Source organism: Phalangium opilio, unplaced genomic scaffold (assembly GCF_054372755.1).
Source record: "Phalangium opilio isolate 3A_F unplaced genomic scaffold, DU_Popi_V2 ptg000528l_1, whole genome shotgun sequence".
NCBI lineage: Eukaryota > Metazoa > Arthropoda > Arachnida > Opiliones > Phalangiidae > Phalangium > Phalangium opilio.
In genome coordinates this window covers 1,243,496-1,263,571 of record NW_028324242.1, presented here as the reverse complement: position 1 = coordinate 1,263,571, position 20,076 = coordinate 1,243,496, and the positions used below count along the sequence as shown (strand labels likewise).

Sequence of the window (20,076 nt, the reverse complement as noted above, 5' to 3'; positions counted from 1 at the left end):
GGTTCATGTGGAGGCAATAACAATCCTGATATTTTACATTATGCGCAAAACATTGACCGATTCAAAGATTTGGATGAAATTATTAAAGCTCCTCAAACTGGAAACACTTTTATCGAAAATTAATGGAAAGGCTTAATTTTTTTGGCATTTTTTTTTTAAATTTAGTAACTCATTAATGTGTTTTATCACAAGCAGTTGAAAAATAAAATTTTTACAAAATCATTTTTCTTGAAATTTGTTTCAAAATTTATTAACGCATTAATGCGCTATATCACAAGTTGAAAAATAAAAATATCACAAAATTGTTTTTCTAAACTAAAAAAATATCACAACCATTACGGTCCTGGACTATACCCTTTACTTTAAGGGGTAGCGTAAAATCTTTCCTAATCACAGTTAGATTTTTATCTTTGGCGTTTCCTGAAGCTTTCTTGTTTTCCTTGCACTGTTTCAACCCTTTCCGCAAACTTGCCTGCGATCTTAAATTTTCATTCTTCTTCCCAAAATATTTGGCTCGTAAATATAGTTGCAATCCATTGCCCCTCAATTTTAGATAACTTTCAGTCAGTTTCCTTAGAACGAAATCTTCTTTCCCATTAGGAACTTCAGAACACTGTAATAAAGTCTTCCAACTATCCTTCACAGTGTCATTTTTAATAACAGCATCTCTTGCCTCCTCCCTTCGTCTTGGATTATTATCTGCGAGGGTCTTTCCATCGTAAAATTTGTTTATTATTTTGTCAATTGTTTGGAAAAAAATAAACGTGCCCTTTTTGACATAGAGCAGGCCCCCTCTATCATTCAACATAACCCAGCTAGTAATTTCCAAGTTAGGTAACTCCTCGGATAGATACTGTTTAATGTCATTTCCTGCACCTTTAATAGCAAGGCTATCTCTAAGATTAAAATCCCGCGCTATCGCTTTGCTTTTGCAAATAGAATTAACTGTCGAGCCAGCAACAAAGTACAATATCTGAAGCTTTCTGAGAACTTCTTTAGTGTCAAACTTGACAGGAACATTTATGCTTTTAAGACTGTCGGATTCCTTTTGAAATTCCACTTCTACTCTTTCTACATGTATTTCTAACAAATTTAAAAGGTGTCTAAGTAGCTCTGCAGCACAGTATTTTCTTAAGTGATAGTCAACGCAAGCAAAAATCTGCAGTAATTTATAGAAAAAAATATTAATTTTTGAATAAGAACAATTAGCTTAAACACCTCACAGGAGGGGCAAATGAAGATAAATATGACATTGCATCCTCTAGTATCTTCTCATTTGACTGTAGTAGTTGAGCATCTGTCCAAAATCCTTTAGCTTCTCGTAATGTTAAATCACTTAAAGCTTCAAAACCTCTATCCCAAGGAGGGATTTTCTTGTCTCTAACCGCACAACTAAAATCTTCTAGTACTAATCTTAGTTCAATCACCGTTCGTGGTTCATTATATTTTCGTAATAGAGACAACTTCCCCACGCTCGTCACCAAATAGTCTTGGAACTCTTTTTGTGAAATTCCTAGGTATTATAACATTATCAATTATATACCTAAAGTTTGGAACAAAATGTTTAATAAAGCATTACTTGACTTAGGGGTTCCCTTTACTCTTTTCTTGGGAGGAGATTTTTGCACTGCTATGTTTTCCCGAACAAGAACATATGGTTTTTTGAATTTCAAGCTAAGCTCGTTATTAGTCCACAATACTGCAGAATGTTCGTCAGGTTGAGGAAGATTTAAAACTAAATCTATATTTTCATTTATTTCCAGCTCCTCTAGCTTGTTTTCTGGCCTTTAAATATAATTATATGCTTAAATTTCAAGTTTCAATTAAAACAAGATTAAAAACAATCTGAATGTCTGCCTGAGTTGGGGGAGTTCTTGTATAAAATATGAACCAAGGCTTAATGAAATGGAGATAATAACTAACAGATCTAGGCTATTATGTTATTTAAAACTAATGTATTTAGTTTAGCACTTTGTAAAATTGCAAGCCATTAATGTTAATTACCTTTTAGAATATAGGTGATCCTCATGTGGAACGTTTCTTGGTCTTTTCTTATCGCCCTCGAACCTAAGCGACCTAAACACACGCGCCATTTTGATTTTCTTAAATGGCCTTGAAGGACTCCCTCTAGTTTGATCGGTATACGGGGTTGGAAAACGAGGGGGTTTGCTGGTCCTCTAGATTCACCGTCCGTACCCATGGGAAGAAGAATGAAAATTTAAGATCGCAGGCAAGTTTGCGGAAAGGGTTGAAACAGTGCAAGGAAAACAAGAAAGCTTCAGGAAACGCCAAAGATAAAAATCTAACTGTGATTAGGAAAGATTTTACGCTACCCCTTAAAGTAAAGGGTATAGTCCAGGACCGTAATGGTTGTGATATTTTTTTAGTTTAGAAAAACAATTTTGTGATATTTTTATTTTTCAACTTGTGATATAGCGCATTAATGCGTTAATAAATTTTGAAACAAATTTCAAGAAAAATGATTTTGTAAAAATTTTATTTTTCAACTGCTTGTGATAAAACACATTAATGAGTTACTAAATTTAAAAAAAAAATGCCAAAAAAATTAAGCCTTTCCATTAATTTTCGATAAAAGTGTTTCCAGTTTGAGGAGCTTTAATAATTTCATCCAAATCTTTGAATCGGTCAATGTTTTGCGCATAATGTAAAATATCAGGATTGTTATTGCCTCCACATGAACCTCTCTGTTTGCCAAATTCTTGTTCTAAACAATCTTGATTTAAACGGTTTGTTAGCACAAACCTAGCGTTTTTTCTTAGTACAAATCGAATTATAGCAGGAATTGATTTGGCTGAAAATTTCACGTGAAGATTTATTGTTATTATTAATATAGTTTTTACCCATAAACATAATTATATTACCTGTCATCTGTAAACCCAGAACAGTTTCTCTACTTAGAGACATCTTGTTCCTATCAGCTGCTTTAACGGTTTTAGGCAATCTGTCAACTTCCATTTGCCACTCTTCAAAATACTGTAAGAAGGGTCCTTCCAGCCACTAAATAAGAGAAGATTCTGTTTTTGTCTATCTAACTTGTGTGAAAAAACCATTAACCTACCTTTAATCTTTCATCATTTTCATTAGAAAAGGGGGCCAAGTTGGGATTACGCTTCAAAATTCCTTCTTTGAAATTTCTTGAATTCATACAGTCAAAAAATTTGTTCATTAATCTAATTAGTTTCACAGTTTCACGGCACACATCTCCAAACTCAAATTCTAGCGCATTTGCCACTGCTTCGCTGAAAACTTGGGCTGCAAGGCCAACTCTCATTCTGGAGTGTGAATCCAAAAATAAATGGTCCCTTGTTAGTTTCGGCACAAGTTTAACAGTTCTTTGGTAATCTAAATCGTATAAATTTAAAAGATGCGTCCACAAAATTGGTTGCCCGTTCTTGATTAGATGTTTTGTTTTGGTATGAAAGTTGCTATTGCTAACTCCATTTCTAGCTGTCTTCAAAAGATGAGGGGGATCACATATAAAATATATATACCGATCTTCATCGCAGGCATATATATTTTTCCACCGAAAACCATCCTGAACGAAGTTTTGAAACATTTTACGGTTTGTGCTTGCTCCATCACCAATAACGCTTAACACTTTGATGCCATTAAATTCTAATTTTGATATTGCTTCTGAAATGATTCGATGAAGGCTATCCGAGTTCATGTCCTTGCAAGGGAAATATGCAAGCGGATACTTAAAATTACCAGTAATGCTTCTAATCATTACTTGTAAGACGTGCGTTGCTACTTCTGGTAAATCATCACCTTGATTTCTTATTTTTAAAATTTCATTCCCAGTGTCGTCCAAATTACTAAAGCCAACTAGCTCGCCTGTACTAGCTCGATAAATGATGTCGTCCTTGATCTTCATTTCATCTAAAATAACTGAAACGAATTTTTGATGCTCTTCAGGACAAGCTTTGTTAAACATTTCCGTTGCCTGAATTAAACTTTCTTCTCTGAATCCCGAGTTAAGTCCAACATGTGAACTGTGATTGTACAAGGTTCGTTTGGATGGCAATTCAAAAATTCCACTCGTAAGCATAGCATTGTAAGCGGAGGAGGATTTTTTGTGCAGATGAATAGCCCACTTGATGATTTTAGGGTGCCACCTACGCTGCCTTTTTGTTTTTGTTCTCATAATCGCTAATTGCTGTTCCACAAATAATCTCTTAAAGGAATTTTTAGGCAAACTTTTCTTTTGCTCTTCTAACTTATCTGCGATGAATTTGCTGTCTTTGTCGTGGAAATATTGGCCACACAGTTTGCTATCCTTCTTAATCTTACTTTTGATTTTCTTGATTCTTTTCCTATGGTCTATAACTCTTTGAGATTTAGTTTTTAACTTTTTTATTAACTTGTCTCGTGGTAAGTAACAATTTCTTCTTTCGCCATGTTTGGTCGAATTGGATTTCCTCTGACGAATAATGCTATTTATCAAAACTCTGCGGTATTTTGTGCATGGCTCACATAAATCTTTAGTTTCCAAGTTAATTTTGTTTTGTTTCTTATGCTGACTCAAAACTATATTACATGCTATTGAATGAACAGCCTCGTCAAATTTGTTTATGTAGCCCGCAGTTTTTTCCTTAGTAGCAAAGTGCTTCTGAAGTTCCTCTTGAATAATACCAGTACATAGTGGAAATGAATTCACAGCATCGAGGAGTTTAAATAGGGCGTCTACACTAGTAATTTCAGGCAACGATTTTACTAAAGGATGGTTTTCAGGTATAATTTTCCCGTTAATTTTTAGAATGCCACTGGCCTCACAATCTTTTAAAACATACGATTTAGTTATTAGTCCCTTCTCTATGTTTTGAATTGTTAAAGCAATGCCACCATCAACAGTAACCAAGACCCAATTTTTAGGAATACATTTTCCAGCGAGAGTCTGAGAACTGACTTGTTTACTAAATTCCATAACATTGTCATGAAAACTACTTTCAAAATGCACAGAGTTAACCTGAAAAGTAAATAAAGTTTTCCCTGTAAAGACTGTTATCAGTAAAAATCGAAGGATTTACATACATTAGAGCTATTTATAATCATAGTTGAATTTAGAACACTTTCTTGATCAGCATGATTTTCACTGTAATACTTGTCACTAAATGTGCCATTCAAACTGGCAGAGCTGCTAATTTGTCCCTCTTTGGAGATAGAAATATCTTCCTCAGATATGCAGATAACATTGTCATATTCCATAATTTCCTTAGATTTAACTCCGTCCTTAACTTCCAAGCACTCAGATGAAGTACATTCAACACTTTTTGTATTCAATGATTGACAATGTTCTTCATTTAACGATGGCCATGACTGATTCTGCATGCCAATTAAAAATTGTGACTTAATTTCTTTTCACAAATAAAAATGAGAAACTCAAACTTACCATTAACTTCAAGGTTTCCGAAGTTTCTTGAAACTGTACAGGGTTTGGGTTTTCCGGCGTTGGTCCCTTCCCCCCAATAAAATGTTCCTCACATATATAATAAGATTTTTTGGCAATTTTTTCAATGTCTAATTGGTTATCAAAACGCCCGCAGGCCAAAATCCACTGTTTACATTTGTCAAGATCTTTTCTGGGCCGGGGAAAGGGAATAAAGTTGGGATATGTTACCCGAGGCTTAGCGGGATCAGAGTTATTAAGACACAACGAATACATACACCGTTTGTTTTTCGGCATTTTAAGGTTAGTATTTAACGCCAAAAACTATCCAAAGCGTGTTATTAATAAATTAAATATATATTTATATTTAATTGGAAGTTTACTAACGAGACCGCACTATATCAAGTAGGAGCAGCAAAATCGGTCGCCATTTTTGAATTCCTGGATCACGTGATAGAAATAACCTTGAACGACTCCGTTCACGCGCATCGAGCTGATCGAAGAGCGGGGAAGAAAATTTTATACAGTGGAAGGCTAGCCTTTGCTGGTCCTCTAGATTCACCGTCCATGACTTCACCGAGCGGTGAAAATAGCAGCCAAGCTAATTTCACCCTACCGCGGTCCTTACTTAAATTCTTAGTCACGTGGTAGGGTGGATATAGCCTCTACGCTATTTTCACCAAGGGTAGGAATAGGCTTCCGCCTATTTCTACCCGGGGGTGAGAATAGTGACACTCTATTTTAAAAGTCCAAGCAGACGATTCTTTCGCGACGGCGGAGTTAACTGTTGTTTTTACCTCTCCGAGTGACGTATGTCACGGAGAGGTTCTGTAACGATCGTGTGTGTCTGTTTGTGGGTGTGTTTGTTTGTGTGTGTGTCTGTTGTTACACCCACGTGACCGCGTTCGCAGTTTCCAAATCGGAGCAAACGTGTTCGCCATTTCCGAACTGCATTCACAGGTTCGGAAATGGCTCCTCTACTTGAGTTCTCACACCACCATCTTCTGGTCTTTGTCCATTCCACACGGACACCAAACTGTACATACTGGCTTCTAATCATCATCATCTTCTGGTCCTCGTCCATTCCACTTGGACACCAGTCTGTACATACTGGCTTCTAATCACCACCATCTTCTGGTCTTCGTCCATCCCACTTGGACCCCAGTCTGTACATACTGGCTTCTAATCACCACCATCTTCTGGTCTTCGTCCATCCCACTTGGACACCAGTCTGTACATACTGGCTTCTAATCACCACCATCTTCTGGTCTTCGTCCATCCCACTTGGACACCAGTCTGTACATACTGGCTTCTAAACACCACCATCTACTGGTCTTCCGTCTATTCCACATAGACACCAATCTGTCTTATTGGCTTCTAACTCCATAGTCATCGTTTGGTTTAAGACATTCGCGGCGATCAGCTAGGGTTACGAGAAACGTCTAGCCTCCCTAGGGTGGGTTGTCCACCAAAGGTTTTCGCAATTGCGGTTGTTCTTGCTTTTAGCTGTAGTTCGACACCCTTATATACTACCTATTTGAGTAAGGCGAGCAACCGCAGTATGCTTCATTTCAAACGTCAATATTAGTCAAGTCTTTCAAGAATGTTTAATGGTTCTTTTTTAAAACGATGTAACGTTCAATAAGGCGAATAACTAACGAAGAAAATATTAAATATTAATTATATTTATTTTAATATTTAAGATAATCTTGTTTCTCAATTCAAAATTAATACGGAAAGAGCTAAAAAGCAGTCTATGTTTTTGCCTGTGTGTGTCCGTCCGTTGTTACACTAGTGCGCTGCGTTAGAAGTTCGTTTTGTTTTGATGTGTAAAGAAATCCTACAGAACCATAATATTCCCTTTATCCATAATATAAAGTGAATATGTGGAAACACTTTTCGTAATTATGATGCGTTTTGTACTTTTGTAGCTTTAAAGCTCTGTTTCATTTTGATATTCCAAAGATTTCTTTTAATATTGTTATTTGAAATGGCTGTTTATATATTACTTAAGCTATACTACATCTGTATATAGAATATTCCTTGGTTTAGTGATTTCATGAAGAAAGCTAAGATCTAGACTCTGGCGGGTATATCTAGTATTACCCGCAATAGGCTTAATGAAATTAAAAGTAAATAAGTGAGGCCTGAGGTGAAGTAAACTTTGGGTTTTGATTTTCGTGTCTGAAATGAAGAGACATCAACGGTTCAGAGTGAGCCGAAAGTTAAATACACTCTTAATTAATCAGGTTAAGATTTTTTAATTGAAGAAAAGATCATGGTGGCAATTAGGCTAGTAGGGCTAAGCTACATAGTTTTTATTCTCTTTATCGTGCGCACTGAGTAACAGTGCGTCTAGCTACAATTTAGCTTTGGTATTATCAGAAGGGAATAAGAGAGAAGGGAGACATTAGAGCCTGCTTTGGTAACGAGAGTCCGACCAACCTCAAGAAAACCGCGAAAACTTTGCGCAAGTACACAGCTTTTAACCAATTTACTGCAAATATAGTTCTTTAAGTTCTCCGCGGTATCAGGCGGCCTATTTGTCTGCTAGATTTTCATTCTCCAAAGGCTTAGGGCTGTCGATGTTTCGTTCTTGTGTAATTATAACATCAAGTATGTATTTTATTGAAAATAATTTTTATTTTTTAATATTAATTCAGAATAATTAATTTTCATCTATTTATTACTTTCAAATTATCTGATTTTGGTATGTTCTCAATTCCCGTGTATCTAAATTAATTGCACAGCTTGATTTCGTTTATCAACATGAAATTCGGCCATTTTTATCTCCTTCAATGTAAAGTTGTAAACAAAACTACTTTTTATTCGTCAACCGAGACGTCACCTTCTTATGTGACGTCACAGCTAAGACAGAAGTTAGATAGGCAATCAGTGAAGGGTAGTTGATTTGAGGTTAGTAAGACTGTTGTTACGAGTGTAAAGCATTATGGAGATATAAAGTGTGTCCCTTCTCTCTTATTCTCTTCTGGTATTATTTAACGCCTTAACACTCATGTTGGCAAACTAAGAATATTGTCGAGGTGAGACGAGACGATAGTGTTTACACTGCAAACCAGTTGTGAATGTAGCTATCAGAATATAGGTTAAACAGCTGAAGCGTAGACTTCATTTCCTGTTCTTTTTGCCATTGACTGATTTCCATGTGTCCAAAATTTATCCTTATTGGATGTAAAATGTCGTCTGCTTTACTGTATATTTGCTATGCTTGGAATACTGCTTCAATATTTCGTAAATAATTCCATATCTAGGTAAATAACTTTGTAGTAGTAGACCTCTTGACTCGGAGAGGTAATATTTTGGTTTTCCCAACTTGTTATGTAAATGAGATGAGTTCCTTAAAAGAACGCAAACAAAATGAAAAGGCTTTAAAGGCCGATAAACCAAAGAGGGTAGAAAGAGGGGGAGTAGAAGGCTTGGCTGGAGTGTTCTAGCTTTGAAAGTTTACCTCTAAGCTTCCGGTGTGCGCGCGCATCTTTCTCTGCCTTCTTATTGGTTGAAATAGGGTGAACCGGATATTAGGAGGAAATTATAACAAATAAATAAAAAAGAAAAGCGAGAACACCCAAAATGCCTTGCCAAAGCCGCTAGCTTCTACTCCCCCTCTTTCTACCCTCTTTGGATAAACGATTGAAAGAACTTGAAAAGAAGGAAAACCTTATAGAGGTTATTAGGAGAAAAGAAGTTATATGGAATAAATTTGATAAAAAACACAGAGACCGAGATGAGTTAGAAAATGCCTGGGATGAAGTGGAAATTGAAACCAAAATGATAAGTAAGTAGATTATTATGATAAATAAAAATCTTAAACGACTTTCATTTTACATTTTTTCCACAGAAAAAGATGCCAAAGCTTCCTGGAAGTATCTTAAAGACCAGTTTCGGGAACATTTTCATTTAATTTCAAAAACAAAATCGGGGCAGGAATATATAGAAGAAGAAGATGTATCGATGATCACATGGCCATTGCCAAAAGTAGATAGGGGGGAAAGTAAAGCACTTGGAAGATCCCCCGCGCCATGAAAACCTAGAAACCCCCTTTCCTCTCTCTCACAGTTCCTACCCCCTCGCGTAGGAGAGGCATTGCACATTGCCAGTGCCTATTTGCAACTGAAAAATAGTTCTGTAAACAGTTTTAAAAGGACTCCTACTAGCTAAGGCTTAACAAGATTGCATACGGATATACGGTAAAGCAACATCTGTGAGTGGAAACGTTAAAATTAATAAATGACGATCTTTTTACCACGGACGATACTGGAAGTAGAATTAGAATATTTAACTGTATGAAAGGTAATGGATCCATGAATGAACTGTTATATGATATGATTTGTGATCTTCTTAAGTCAAAACATGAAGAAGATAGTGGTGGTTATTCTGCATTTCTTTTTGTCTGGACTATTAAAGGATAAAAATCAGCGCCCCGAATTTTTAAACGATGTAACACTTGGTCGATTTGAATTTTCCTTTAGAGTAGACAATTTCACCTGCTACTGTCCCGGGGCGCTGCCGTCGCTATGAACTACCTCTCAAAAAAATCGATAAACGGTTGGGGTGTTTTCTCAAACGTCATTGGCTAACTCGCATAGGGGGTAAGGGAGAGGAGAGAGAGCTTCTAAACTTAGAGGAAACCCACAGTCAAAGGTGGGGGACCATCCTCGAGCTTTACTTTTTGCCATTGCCCATTTTTTAAAAGTTTATTGTTCTTAAAAGATGTGGTCACGAGGAGACAGTATGCTTATTGTTTAACCTTCAAAGATTTGTTCTATTAAACAGTTATATCATACAATTTCAGTACAACATCAAACATGTCCGGAAAATTCAACGGAAATGAGGAAATAATTTCGCGAGATGTGAGTCAAGCATCGAGGGGCAAATCACTCAAAACTCTGTCTCTTCACCGATTAATAGAGTAGTGGCACTCCATGTTAACTACCCATAGAGCTTAATACAGTCAAAGGCAAGTAGGTGCCATTACTCTATTGTACACGTAATGTTTTTAGCACAGGCATGGGTAGGGCTTTTTAAGATTTCGTATAATCCCTTTTGTTCAGTTAAAACCAGAGTGTACACAGATTACGCTGAGTGATTTGCTACTTGTCAAGACTTTAGCACATATACTTTTTTATTTAATGCATTAATGGAATCGCACTGTTAATTAGGATGAATCGTCGGAAATAGAAGAAAGGCTGCCACTAACAAGACCGGATATTGTGAGTGAAGACTGTTGTGAGACGAGATCATCAACATCATCATCGAAATTGCCATCCTCATCCTTCACAGAGCCTCCTGATATTGCAAATGAAGGCTGTGGTGAGACGAGATCATCATCATCGTCATCGAAGTTGCCATCCTCATCGCTCACAGAGCCATCAAAAGTTAGGAAGCGACAACGGACCATAGAGGATGAGGAAATCCAAAAAATTGATTGGTATCAATATGATTTTGTAATTTATCCATTACATATAGTTATGACTGTATTTTTAAACTATTCAAACATATGTTAGCAGTGGCGGCTCAAGTCAAGTGGAGGCCCCAAGCGGTAACCACTTTGGGGCCCCTAAACTCAAGATATTAAAATTAAATAGTAGTTGTAAGAAGAAATTTATATAAGAAGGCCTAAAATAGCGTCCGGTGCGCGCGTGAGAGTCGACAATCCTCCCTTAATGTGTGGGAGGGTTGTTGAAAATGAGCCGGGACTTAATATTTTATCTTATATCGTTTTTCTTTGGGGTCGCCTGAGAGCGCTCCGAGATCGCTCCAAATTTACGTGTTACGTCATCGCTCTAGCTCGGAGGACCGAATGTAGTTGCTCCGAATGAAAGACAAAAGTTTTTTCAGAGCGGTTTTTTGACGTCTTCAGGCGCTCCGTCTCTAGAGTTGGAGCTTGAAGGAGAGAGGAATGGAGTGGAAACCCCCATACCTATAGCGTTTCCTGTGTACCCCCACCTACGGCAACATAGTCCTACCAGCATCCTCAGCGGTTAGGTAGGGTCGCACTGGACGAAATTGTAAAGGGCGCTCCCTCTATCCTTAAAATAGAAGCTAGTTCTCATACAAATAAAATGGCGCTACGCGGCAGCACTTAGCAATCGCCTACCGAAGGGTAGGGTCGTGCGCGAGGTACATTGGGAGAGATACGGTGCCGCAGGTCGCCCATCATCATTTCCAATCCATCTCAACTCCATTATCCCTTGTCTCGGAGCAGCTCGTTTTTATCGCAAAGAAAAACGCTATATGTTTTCCACCATCTATTTCTTTTACCTTTTCGTTAAGCCTTGTTTTGATTTTTGGAACTCCCGAAATCATTCGTATAGTACACTTGATTCAATTTTGAAACAATTACAGAACGAACGATTTTCACGTAGAGACACATATTCAAAATCCATCAAGTCATGTATGTTCAAAACCTTAAACTAACTTGTTCATGGCAATTAAAAGCAACCGTCGTGCAGTTTCAGAAATGCATTTCCTTTTTCCTTTGCTCGAGGTTTGCTTTTTCTCTAGGTGGAATACGTCATTCGCGTCCGTATGACCTATCCCCATGGGATCTCCAATGGGAAAGCGCAGAGCAATGACGGGCATGAAAGGGGTGGGGCTTACTTGTCCACTGACACCGGCGTAAGAGTAGAAGCGTAAAATCTCGCAACGTAGGTCTTCTATATCTATATAAATCAAAGTCCTGACTGACTGACTGACAGACAGACTGACTGACTGATAATCAACGCTCTGCCCCAACCACTTGCCCTAGAAGGCTTAAAATTTGCAGGAACGTTACTCATAAGTAGTAGGCGCGTACTAAGAAAGATTTTTCCAATCCGCCCCCATCTCTATGCAACAAAGTCCGCGCGTTTCAACCGAATTTGCAAATATTTAGTACACTGGTTTACTTTAAAATATAGACGGGCTGAATGGTCTTTTGGGTTCGATTTGTTGCCATCTTTTTAAATGGCGGCCAAAAACTTAAAAACCCTTCTTTATGTAATAGTGTCCGCGTGGAAAGTAATAAAAAATGTCCCGACGGGCTGACGGGCAACGCCGAGTGCCTTCGCTCCTAGGGTGCTACAAAAGTATTAGTCATCAGTAAAATCTACCCATTCTTTATATCATTTTGATGGAAGTTCTTATTGCACGCGAGCGACGCCGCGGGTATATATATAAATCCCTTCTTGGTAATACTGAAAGGGAAAATATTCTTCATTTATTTCCTTTTAAATCTATTAGTCTCTTCCATTTTTTAGTTTGAAAAAAAAAAATTGTTAACGGAAGAAAATTAATTCTGCTCAATTCGGGGCCCCATGGCATCCCGGGGCCCCAAGCGGCCGCTTAGTCCGCTTACCGTTAAACCCGCCACTGTATGTTAGAATTTTAGCCAAAGTCGCTGCTCCAAAATCAAAAGACGAAGCCCAGTTGTTTGCCGATTTCATTGCTAGTCAGCTGAGAAAAGTTGATAAAAAATACCCAAGACAGTGTCAAAATCAAATATACAATTGCATTAATGAATTTATTGACTTGTCAGAACAAATTGAAGATAATGATTAATAAACTATTTTAACGTTTACAATTGTTTATTTATTTTTTAACGCCTGGCAAATCCCATTGCCAAGGAACAGCTCCTTCATTCCAGAAATACTCTGCGTAACTATCACGGCATTGCCTTGCATTTAAAGAAAAGTTTCGCGCTTGTGAACCTCTTAAGTTGCGTAAACCAGTTTGAGGCTCATCTTGCCAGGTTCCAGCATGCAATATTCCTAAGCTATCTGTAAAATCAGCATAGCCTGGTGGACAATAAACTCTTTTTGACGGTTGCTTGTTTTTTTCTGATGACATTAAGTAATTATGCAAGACAACAGTTGCCTTAACAACCCGATCAACGTTCAGTGGCATAAGATTTATCGTTCGATGGAATATTCGCCACCTGGCTCCTAGAATCCCAAAGGCATTCTCGCTGCAACGTCTTCATGAATTGTTAATTCGCATTATTGTGGGTTTTGCATACACGCAATTTAATTCAACTTAATTTCTATACCTTGCCCTACTGAGACGGTAATTAAAAACCCTCATTTTTGATGTTAACCCCTTCCCAGGAAATGGTCTTAGAAAATTAGTTGTCAGAGCAAATGCTTCATCTCCAAGAAGCACGTGGGGTGCAATAACATCACTTCTCGGTAGCTTGGTTGGCTCGGGAAATCCTATTTGTCCACTGTTTAATGCTTTACCAATGTCCGATGATCCAAAAATACCACCATCCGAGTTAGAACCATACCCTCCGATATCCACGGCCAAGAATCTGTATTCAGCATCAACCACTGCCATCAATACAATTGAGTTTGTACCCTTTAGTGAGAGTAAAATTTTTGTATTGAGGATCTTGCAGTTCACATAAACATTCTTAAAGAAATCCACAAGTCGCTTGCCTGGGGTAAAATTTTGATACCGCGCGCCATGCTGGGGGATTTTCCAGACGTTTACGGAAATGCAGATTGGCAAGCGCAAAGGGTTTTTATGCTATGCTATGCTATGATATGCTATGCTAATGCTATGCTAATGCTATGCTATGCTATGCTATGCTATGCTATGCTGCTATGCTATGCTATGCTATGCTATGCTATGCTGTGCTATGCTATGCTATGCTATGCTATGCTAAGCTATGCTATGCTATGCTATGCTATGCTATGCTATGCTATGCTATGCCATGCTATTGAGAAACTTCGTCTGCTTATATTTTGACTCCACCCACAAATTCTGTATATAGCGACTTCCAGAGATCGAAAATGTTATTCTTATCTGTATTTTCATGGTTAAATATTTTTTTCCAAAATTCTGCCAGTGGTAAAAAAGCAAAGTGGACAACAATGCGATATAACTCCCGATTTAGTGGAATTAAGTTTTAAAGTTAAGAATATAAATAATTGATGTTTCTTTTTTTAAGTATCTATAGTTTTTCTTCAACATCAATCATTTAAATTCTTAACTTTAAAACTTAATTCCACTAAATCGGGAGTTATGTCGCATTGTTGTCCACTTTGTTTTTTTACCACTGGCGCAATTTCGGAAAAAAATATTTAACCACGAAAATAGAGATAAGAATAACATTTTCGATCTCTGGAAGTCGCTATATACAGAATTTGTGGGTGGAGTCAAAATATAAGCAGACGAAGTTTCTCAATAAAGTATGCGAGGATGGTACTAGAGGCTAAAGCTACGATCCCACGTTCTTAGTACATTAATCCGTTTTTGATAAAGTCAATATATAAGAAAGTTTTAAAAAGTTTTTGGTGAGGGAAAAAAGAATAAGGGAAATCCTTTAGGACCACATTTTTAAAATTTAAAAGAAACGATGGACCTGGAAATGTCAGTCAGAATTAGTGGGTGGAGTCAAAATATAAGCAGACGAAGTTTCTCAATAAGGTATGCGAGGATGGGTAGTGAATTTGCTACGTTCAACGTTCTTCTTACATAAATCCGTTTTTGACTTTATCTATTCAACAGAATTAAACGTTATAAGGGAATTTCAAGAAAAATATTTTTAGAACTGTTATCAGGAATTTATACAATTTTCTTAAAGAATATTCAACTTTAAATCATCGTCAAATACTTAAGTACTTACTGTATAGGTTATTGAATCATTATTCATGAAAATATTTAAGAAATTCAATAAGGATGTGAGCGAGTAAAAGAAATTTACAGAAGTTTCCAATTCCCTGTTCGCAGGAACGTTTTCCATTTTGGGGGGGGGGGGTACAGAAGTGGCAAACTTTGGTACGGTGTCATTCAGCCTCCAATACCCAATGCCATAAGTTTATCATGCCTCTAAGTACACAAATACGGGTTACAACTGGGCATCTTCCGCAGGCTACTATGACTTCAGAACTCGTATAGGGAGAGGGCAAACCCATTCTTGGCACGTCATAGGCTTATATCTCTTACCTCGATTCCATCCCCCTAGCGGGGGAATTTCAGTATCGCGCCTACAAACGCTCCCTCAGTAGAGGTAGAAAATGACGTAGGATGTTCTTTCCCTCCCTGACAAACGCCCTCTCCCTATAGCGCTAAGATCCGAAGAGAGAAAATTTTGAAATTTCTGTCGCGGTGCAGCCTCCAAGCGGTCGAGACGATTACTAAATGAGGCACATGATAAAAAAATCATCCAATGGAATAAAGGAGATTTTTACGTTTCGTATAGGCAGGCATTGGGGGGGGGGACGAATTTTATTTGAGCAACCCCAAAATCCCTCTCTCTCGTGAGATAGAGGCGGTTTCAGTCCTGAAATATTCTAAAAGGGATAAAAGAAAGTAAGAAACGCTAGGCTAGGCGGTACAATTTTGTATAGAGCTATTTCAATTCGGGGGGGAAAGGAGAGATTTTGAGGCGGGGTTTCGCTAGTCCCCGCCTAGGCGCCATATTGTGCGGGAAATTTAGCATAGAGTTCTTCAGCGGCCCGCACGGGGGAGGGTGAAAACCGGCTCCGTTTATTGGCAGGCCCAACTGTGACGTTTCCCCCCTTCAACTGATATAGCCCTATTGAAGTTGAGGTGATAAATGATACGGAGAGAGTATAGTGTTTCATTAAAGGGAGCCAGACAAACACTATTGCCATAGGAGTAGCACCCATTTCTCTACTTAGAGGCCTATGCCCCTAGCCATTGAATTCCAATTTCCAAGTTAACAAGTTCAACCCACTGGTCCCCTGATATCAATATGCCAATTTTTTATATAAAATATATAACCTTTCTCGGCCCCTCCCTCCCATCTACTACACAAGAAAATTATTCCGTATGATCATCCCTCCACGCTAAATTGATTTTAGTCTGTTACCAATAATAATCTAATCTTTGACTGACAGTTTCGAGACTAAATATAATAAACCATCAGAAGCGAATAAAAGAAGTCAACAAACAGACCGGGGATCGAGCTAGGCGCGTCACTTATAAAAACCAGTGGGGGTGATTTGAGATCTCCAGAAAGTTTCCCCCTCCCCAATATTTTCCCGACTCTCGCAAGGAGAGCTGGGTAACTGTGTCGCGGCTGTCGCCATCTCTCGCGCTGATTTGCGCCGCTCAGCGCTCATTCGGTTCATCTCTCTCTATGATTCGGTTAGCAGCTGAGCGCCAAAGTATGTAACCGAGGCTTAGTGAATGCTTATTTACGGTGGAGACGGAATCGCTTGATGATGGCGACGCCCGGGCTACTGATTCTACTGGTACCGTGGAAAAGTTGTTTACTTTACAAGAAAATGATATTTCTTATTACATTAAGTCTTCGGAAAGTCGCATGAAATTGTTTTATTAATTTTTTGTTTATTAATTAAGTAAAAATTATACTGTGTTGATTTATCTTTCATCTCTGAAATGATACTTAAATCTAAATTGGATCGCGATGTTCTATTTTTCCCTTTAATTAATATGACAATAATACTTTACATTTTAGTCTTAAATTCTTTTTAGGAAGTACAAATATTTAATTTACACAAATTTAACAATATTTATTAAATTATTAAATAAAATAGTATGTTAATCTAGGGGGTACGGTACCCCCCACCTAAAATTTACGGGGGTACATTGTACCCCTGTACCCCCCGTTGCTGCGCCACTAAGCGTAGCGTAGCGTAGCATAGCATAGCATAGCGTAGCATAGCATAGCGTAGCATAGCATAGCATAGCATAGCGTAGCATAGCGTAGCATAGCATAGCATAGCATAGCATAGCGTAGCGTAGCATAGCATAGCGTAGCATAGCATAGCGTAGCGTAGCGTAGCATAGCATAGCATAGCGTAGCATAGCATAGCGTAGCATAGCGTAGCATAGCATAGCGTAGCGTAGCATAGCATAGCATAGCATAGCATAGCGTAGCGTAGCGTAGCATAGCATAGCATAGCGTAGCATAGCATAGCGTAGCGTAGCATAGCATAGCATAGCGTAGCATAGCATAGCATAGCATAGCATAGCATAGCGTAGCATAGCGTAGCATAGCATAGCGTAGCATAGCGTAGCGTAGCATAGCATAGCGGAGCATAGCGTAGCGTAGCATAGCGTAGCGTAGCGTAGCGTAGCATAGCGTAGCATAGCGTAGCATAGCATAGCATAGCATAGCATAGCATAGCGTAGCGTAGCATAGCATAGCATAGCATAGCGTAGCGTAGCGTAGCATAGCGTAGCGTAGCATAGCATAGCGGAGCATAGCGTAGCGTAGCATAGCGTAGCGTAGCGTAGCGTAGCATAGCGTAGCATAGCGTAGCATAGCATAGCATAGCATAGCATAGCATAGCGTAGCGTAGCATAGCATAGCATAGCATAGCATAGCGTAGCATAGCATAGCATAGCATAGCATAGCATAGCATAGCATAGCATAGCATAGCATAGCATGGCGTAGCGTAGCATAGCATAGCATAGCATAGCATAGCGTAGCATAGCATAGCGTAGCGTAGCGTAGCGTAGCGTAGCGTAGCATAGCGTAGCGTAGCATAGCGTAGCATAGCGTAGCGTAGCATAGCGTAGCATAGCATAGCATAGCGTAGCGTAGCATAGCGTAGCATAGCATAGCGTAGCATAGCATAGCATAGCATAGCGTAGCGTAGCGTAGCGTAGCGTAGCATAGCATAGCGTAGCATAGCATAGCATAGCATAGCGTAGCATAGCGTAGCATAGCATAGCATAGCATAGCATAGCATAGCATAGCATGGCGTTGCGTAGCGTAGCGTAGCATAGCATAGCATAGCATAGCATAGCGTAGCGTAGCGTAGCATAGCATAGCGTAGCGTAGCATAGCGTAGCGTAGCATAGCGTTGCATAGCGTAGCGTAGCATAGCGTAGCATAGCATAGCATAGCGTAGCATAGCGTAGCATAGCATAGCATAGCGTAGCATAGCATAGCATAGCATAGCGTAGCGTAGCATAGCGTAGCATAGCATAGCGTAGCATAGCATAGCATAGCATAGCGTAGCATAGCGTAGCATAGCATAGCATAGCATAGCATAGCGTAGCGTAGCATAGCATAGCGTAGCATAGCATAGCGTAGCGTAGCGTAGCATAGCATAGCACAGCGTAGCATAGCGTAGCGTAGCGTAGCATAGCATAGCATAGCATAGCATAGCGTAGCGTAGCGTAGCATAGCATAGCATAGCGTAGCATAGCATATCGTAGCGTAGCATAGCATAGCATAGCGTAGCATAGCATAGCATAGCATAGCATAGCATAGCATAGCGTAGCATAGCGTAGCATAGCATAGCGTAGCGTAGCGTAGCATAGCGTAGCGTAGCGTAGCGTAGCATAGCATAGCGTAGCATAGCGTAGCGTAGCATAGCGTAGCGTAGCATAGCGTAGCGTAGCGTAGCATAGCGTAGCATAGCGTAGCATAGCGTAGCATAGCGTAGCATAGCGTAGCATAGCGTAGCATAGCGTAGCATAGCGTAGCATAGCATAGCATAGCATAGCGTAGCGTAGCATAGCATAGCATAGCATAGCATAGCGTAGCATAGCATAGCATAGCATAGCATAGCGTAGCATAGCATAGCATAACATAGCATAGCATAGCATAGCATAGCATAGCATAGCATAGCATAGCATAGCATAGCATAGCATAGCATAGCATAGCATAGCATAGCATAGCATAGCATGGCGTAGCGTAGCGTAGCGTAGCATAGCATAGCATAGCGTAGCGTAGCGTAGCATAGCGTAGCGTAGCGTAGCGTAGCGTAGCATAAAGTAACGTAGCGTAGCGTAGCGTAGCATAGCGTAGCATAGCGTAGCGTAGCATAGCGTAGCATAGCATAGCATAGCATAGCGTAGCATAGCATAGCGTAGCATAGCATAGCATAGCATAGCGTAGCGTAGCATAGCGTAGCGTAGCATAGCGTAGCATAGCATAGCGTAGCATAGCGTAGCGTAGCATAGCATAGCATAGCATAGCGTAGCATAGCATAGCATAGCATAGCATAGCGTAGCGTAGCATAGCATAGCATAGCATAGCATAGCGTAGCATAGCGTAGCATAGCATAGCATAGCATAGCATAGCATAGCATAGCATAGCGTAGCATAGCGTAGCATAGCATAGCATAGCATAGCGTAGCATAGCGTAGCATAGCATAGCGTAGCATAGCATAGCGTAGCATAGCGTAGCGTAGCATAGCATAGCGTAGCATAGCATAGCATAGCGTAGCATAGCATAGCGTAGCATAGCGTAGCATAGCATAGCGTAGCATAGCATAGCGTAGCATAGCGTAGCGTAGCATAGCATAGCATAGCGTAGCATAGCATAGCGTAGCATAGCATAGCATAGCATATCATAGCGTAGCATAGCATAGCATAGCGTAGCATAGCATAGCATAGCGTAGCATAGCATAGCATAGCGTAGCATAGCGTAGCATAGCATAGCATAGCGTAGCATAGCGTAGCATAGCGTAGCATAGCATAGCATAGCATAGCGTAGCGTAGCATAGCATAGCATAGCGTAGCGTAGCATAGCATAGCATAGCATAGCGTAGCATAGCATAGCATAGCATAGCGTAGCGTAGCATAGCATAGCATAGCATAGCGTAGCATAGCATAGCATAGCGTAGCATAGCATAGCATAGCGTAGCATAGCGTAGCCTAGCGTAGCGTAGCATAGCATAGCGTAGCGTAGCATAGCATAGCGTAGCATAGCATAGCAT

At 39.3% G+C, this 20,076-nt stretch overlaps 1 protein-coding gene across 1 annotated transcript; it reads right to left on the bottom strand.

The window, feature by feature from the left end:
• Positions 1 to 222: 222 nt before the first annotated feature.
• LOC149588939 (uncharacterized) lies at positions 223 to 2,358 on the bottom strand. Its single transcript, XM_089862005.1, has 4 exons — positions 2,005 to 2,358; positions 1,580 to 1,785; positions 1,224 to 1,513; positions 223 to 1,159 (listed from the first exon to the last, which is right to left on the bottom strand). Exons 1-4 carry the CDS (start codon positions 2,091 to 2,093, stop codon positions 311 to 313), a joined length of 1,434 nt encoding a protein of 477 aa, XP_089718131.1. The 5' UTR covers positions 2,094 to 2,358; the 3' UTR covers positions 223 to 310.
• Between the last annotated feature and the right edge of the window lie 17,718 nt (positions 2,359 to 20,076).

Bases quoted from the DNA above. Each gene is read 5' to 3' on its own strand.
- LOC149588939 (XM_089862005.1), bottom strand. From the start codon at position 2,093: ATGGCGCGTGTGTTTAGGTCGCTTAGGTTCGAGGGCGATAAGAAAAGA. The intron at 1,514-1,579 runs GTAATGCTTTAT...TATAATACCTAG, and splicing joins AAAGGGAACCCCTAAGTCAA to GAATTTCACAAAAAGAGTTC. The intron at 1,160-1,223 runs GTGAGGTGTTTA...AAATTACTGCAG, and splicing joins TATCTTCATTTGCCCCTCCT to ATTTTTGCTTGCGTTGACTA.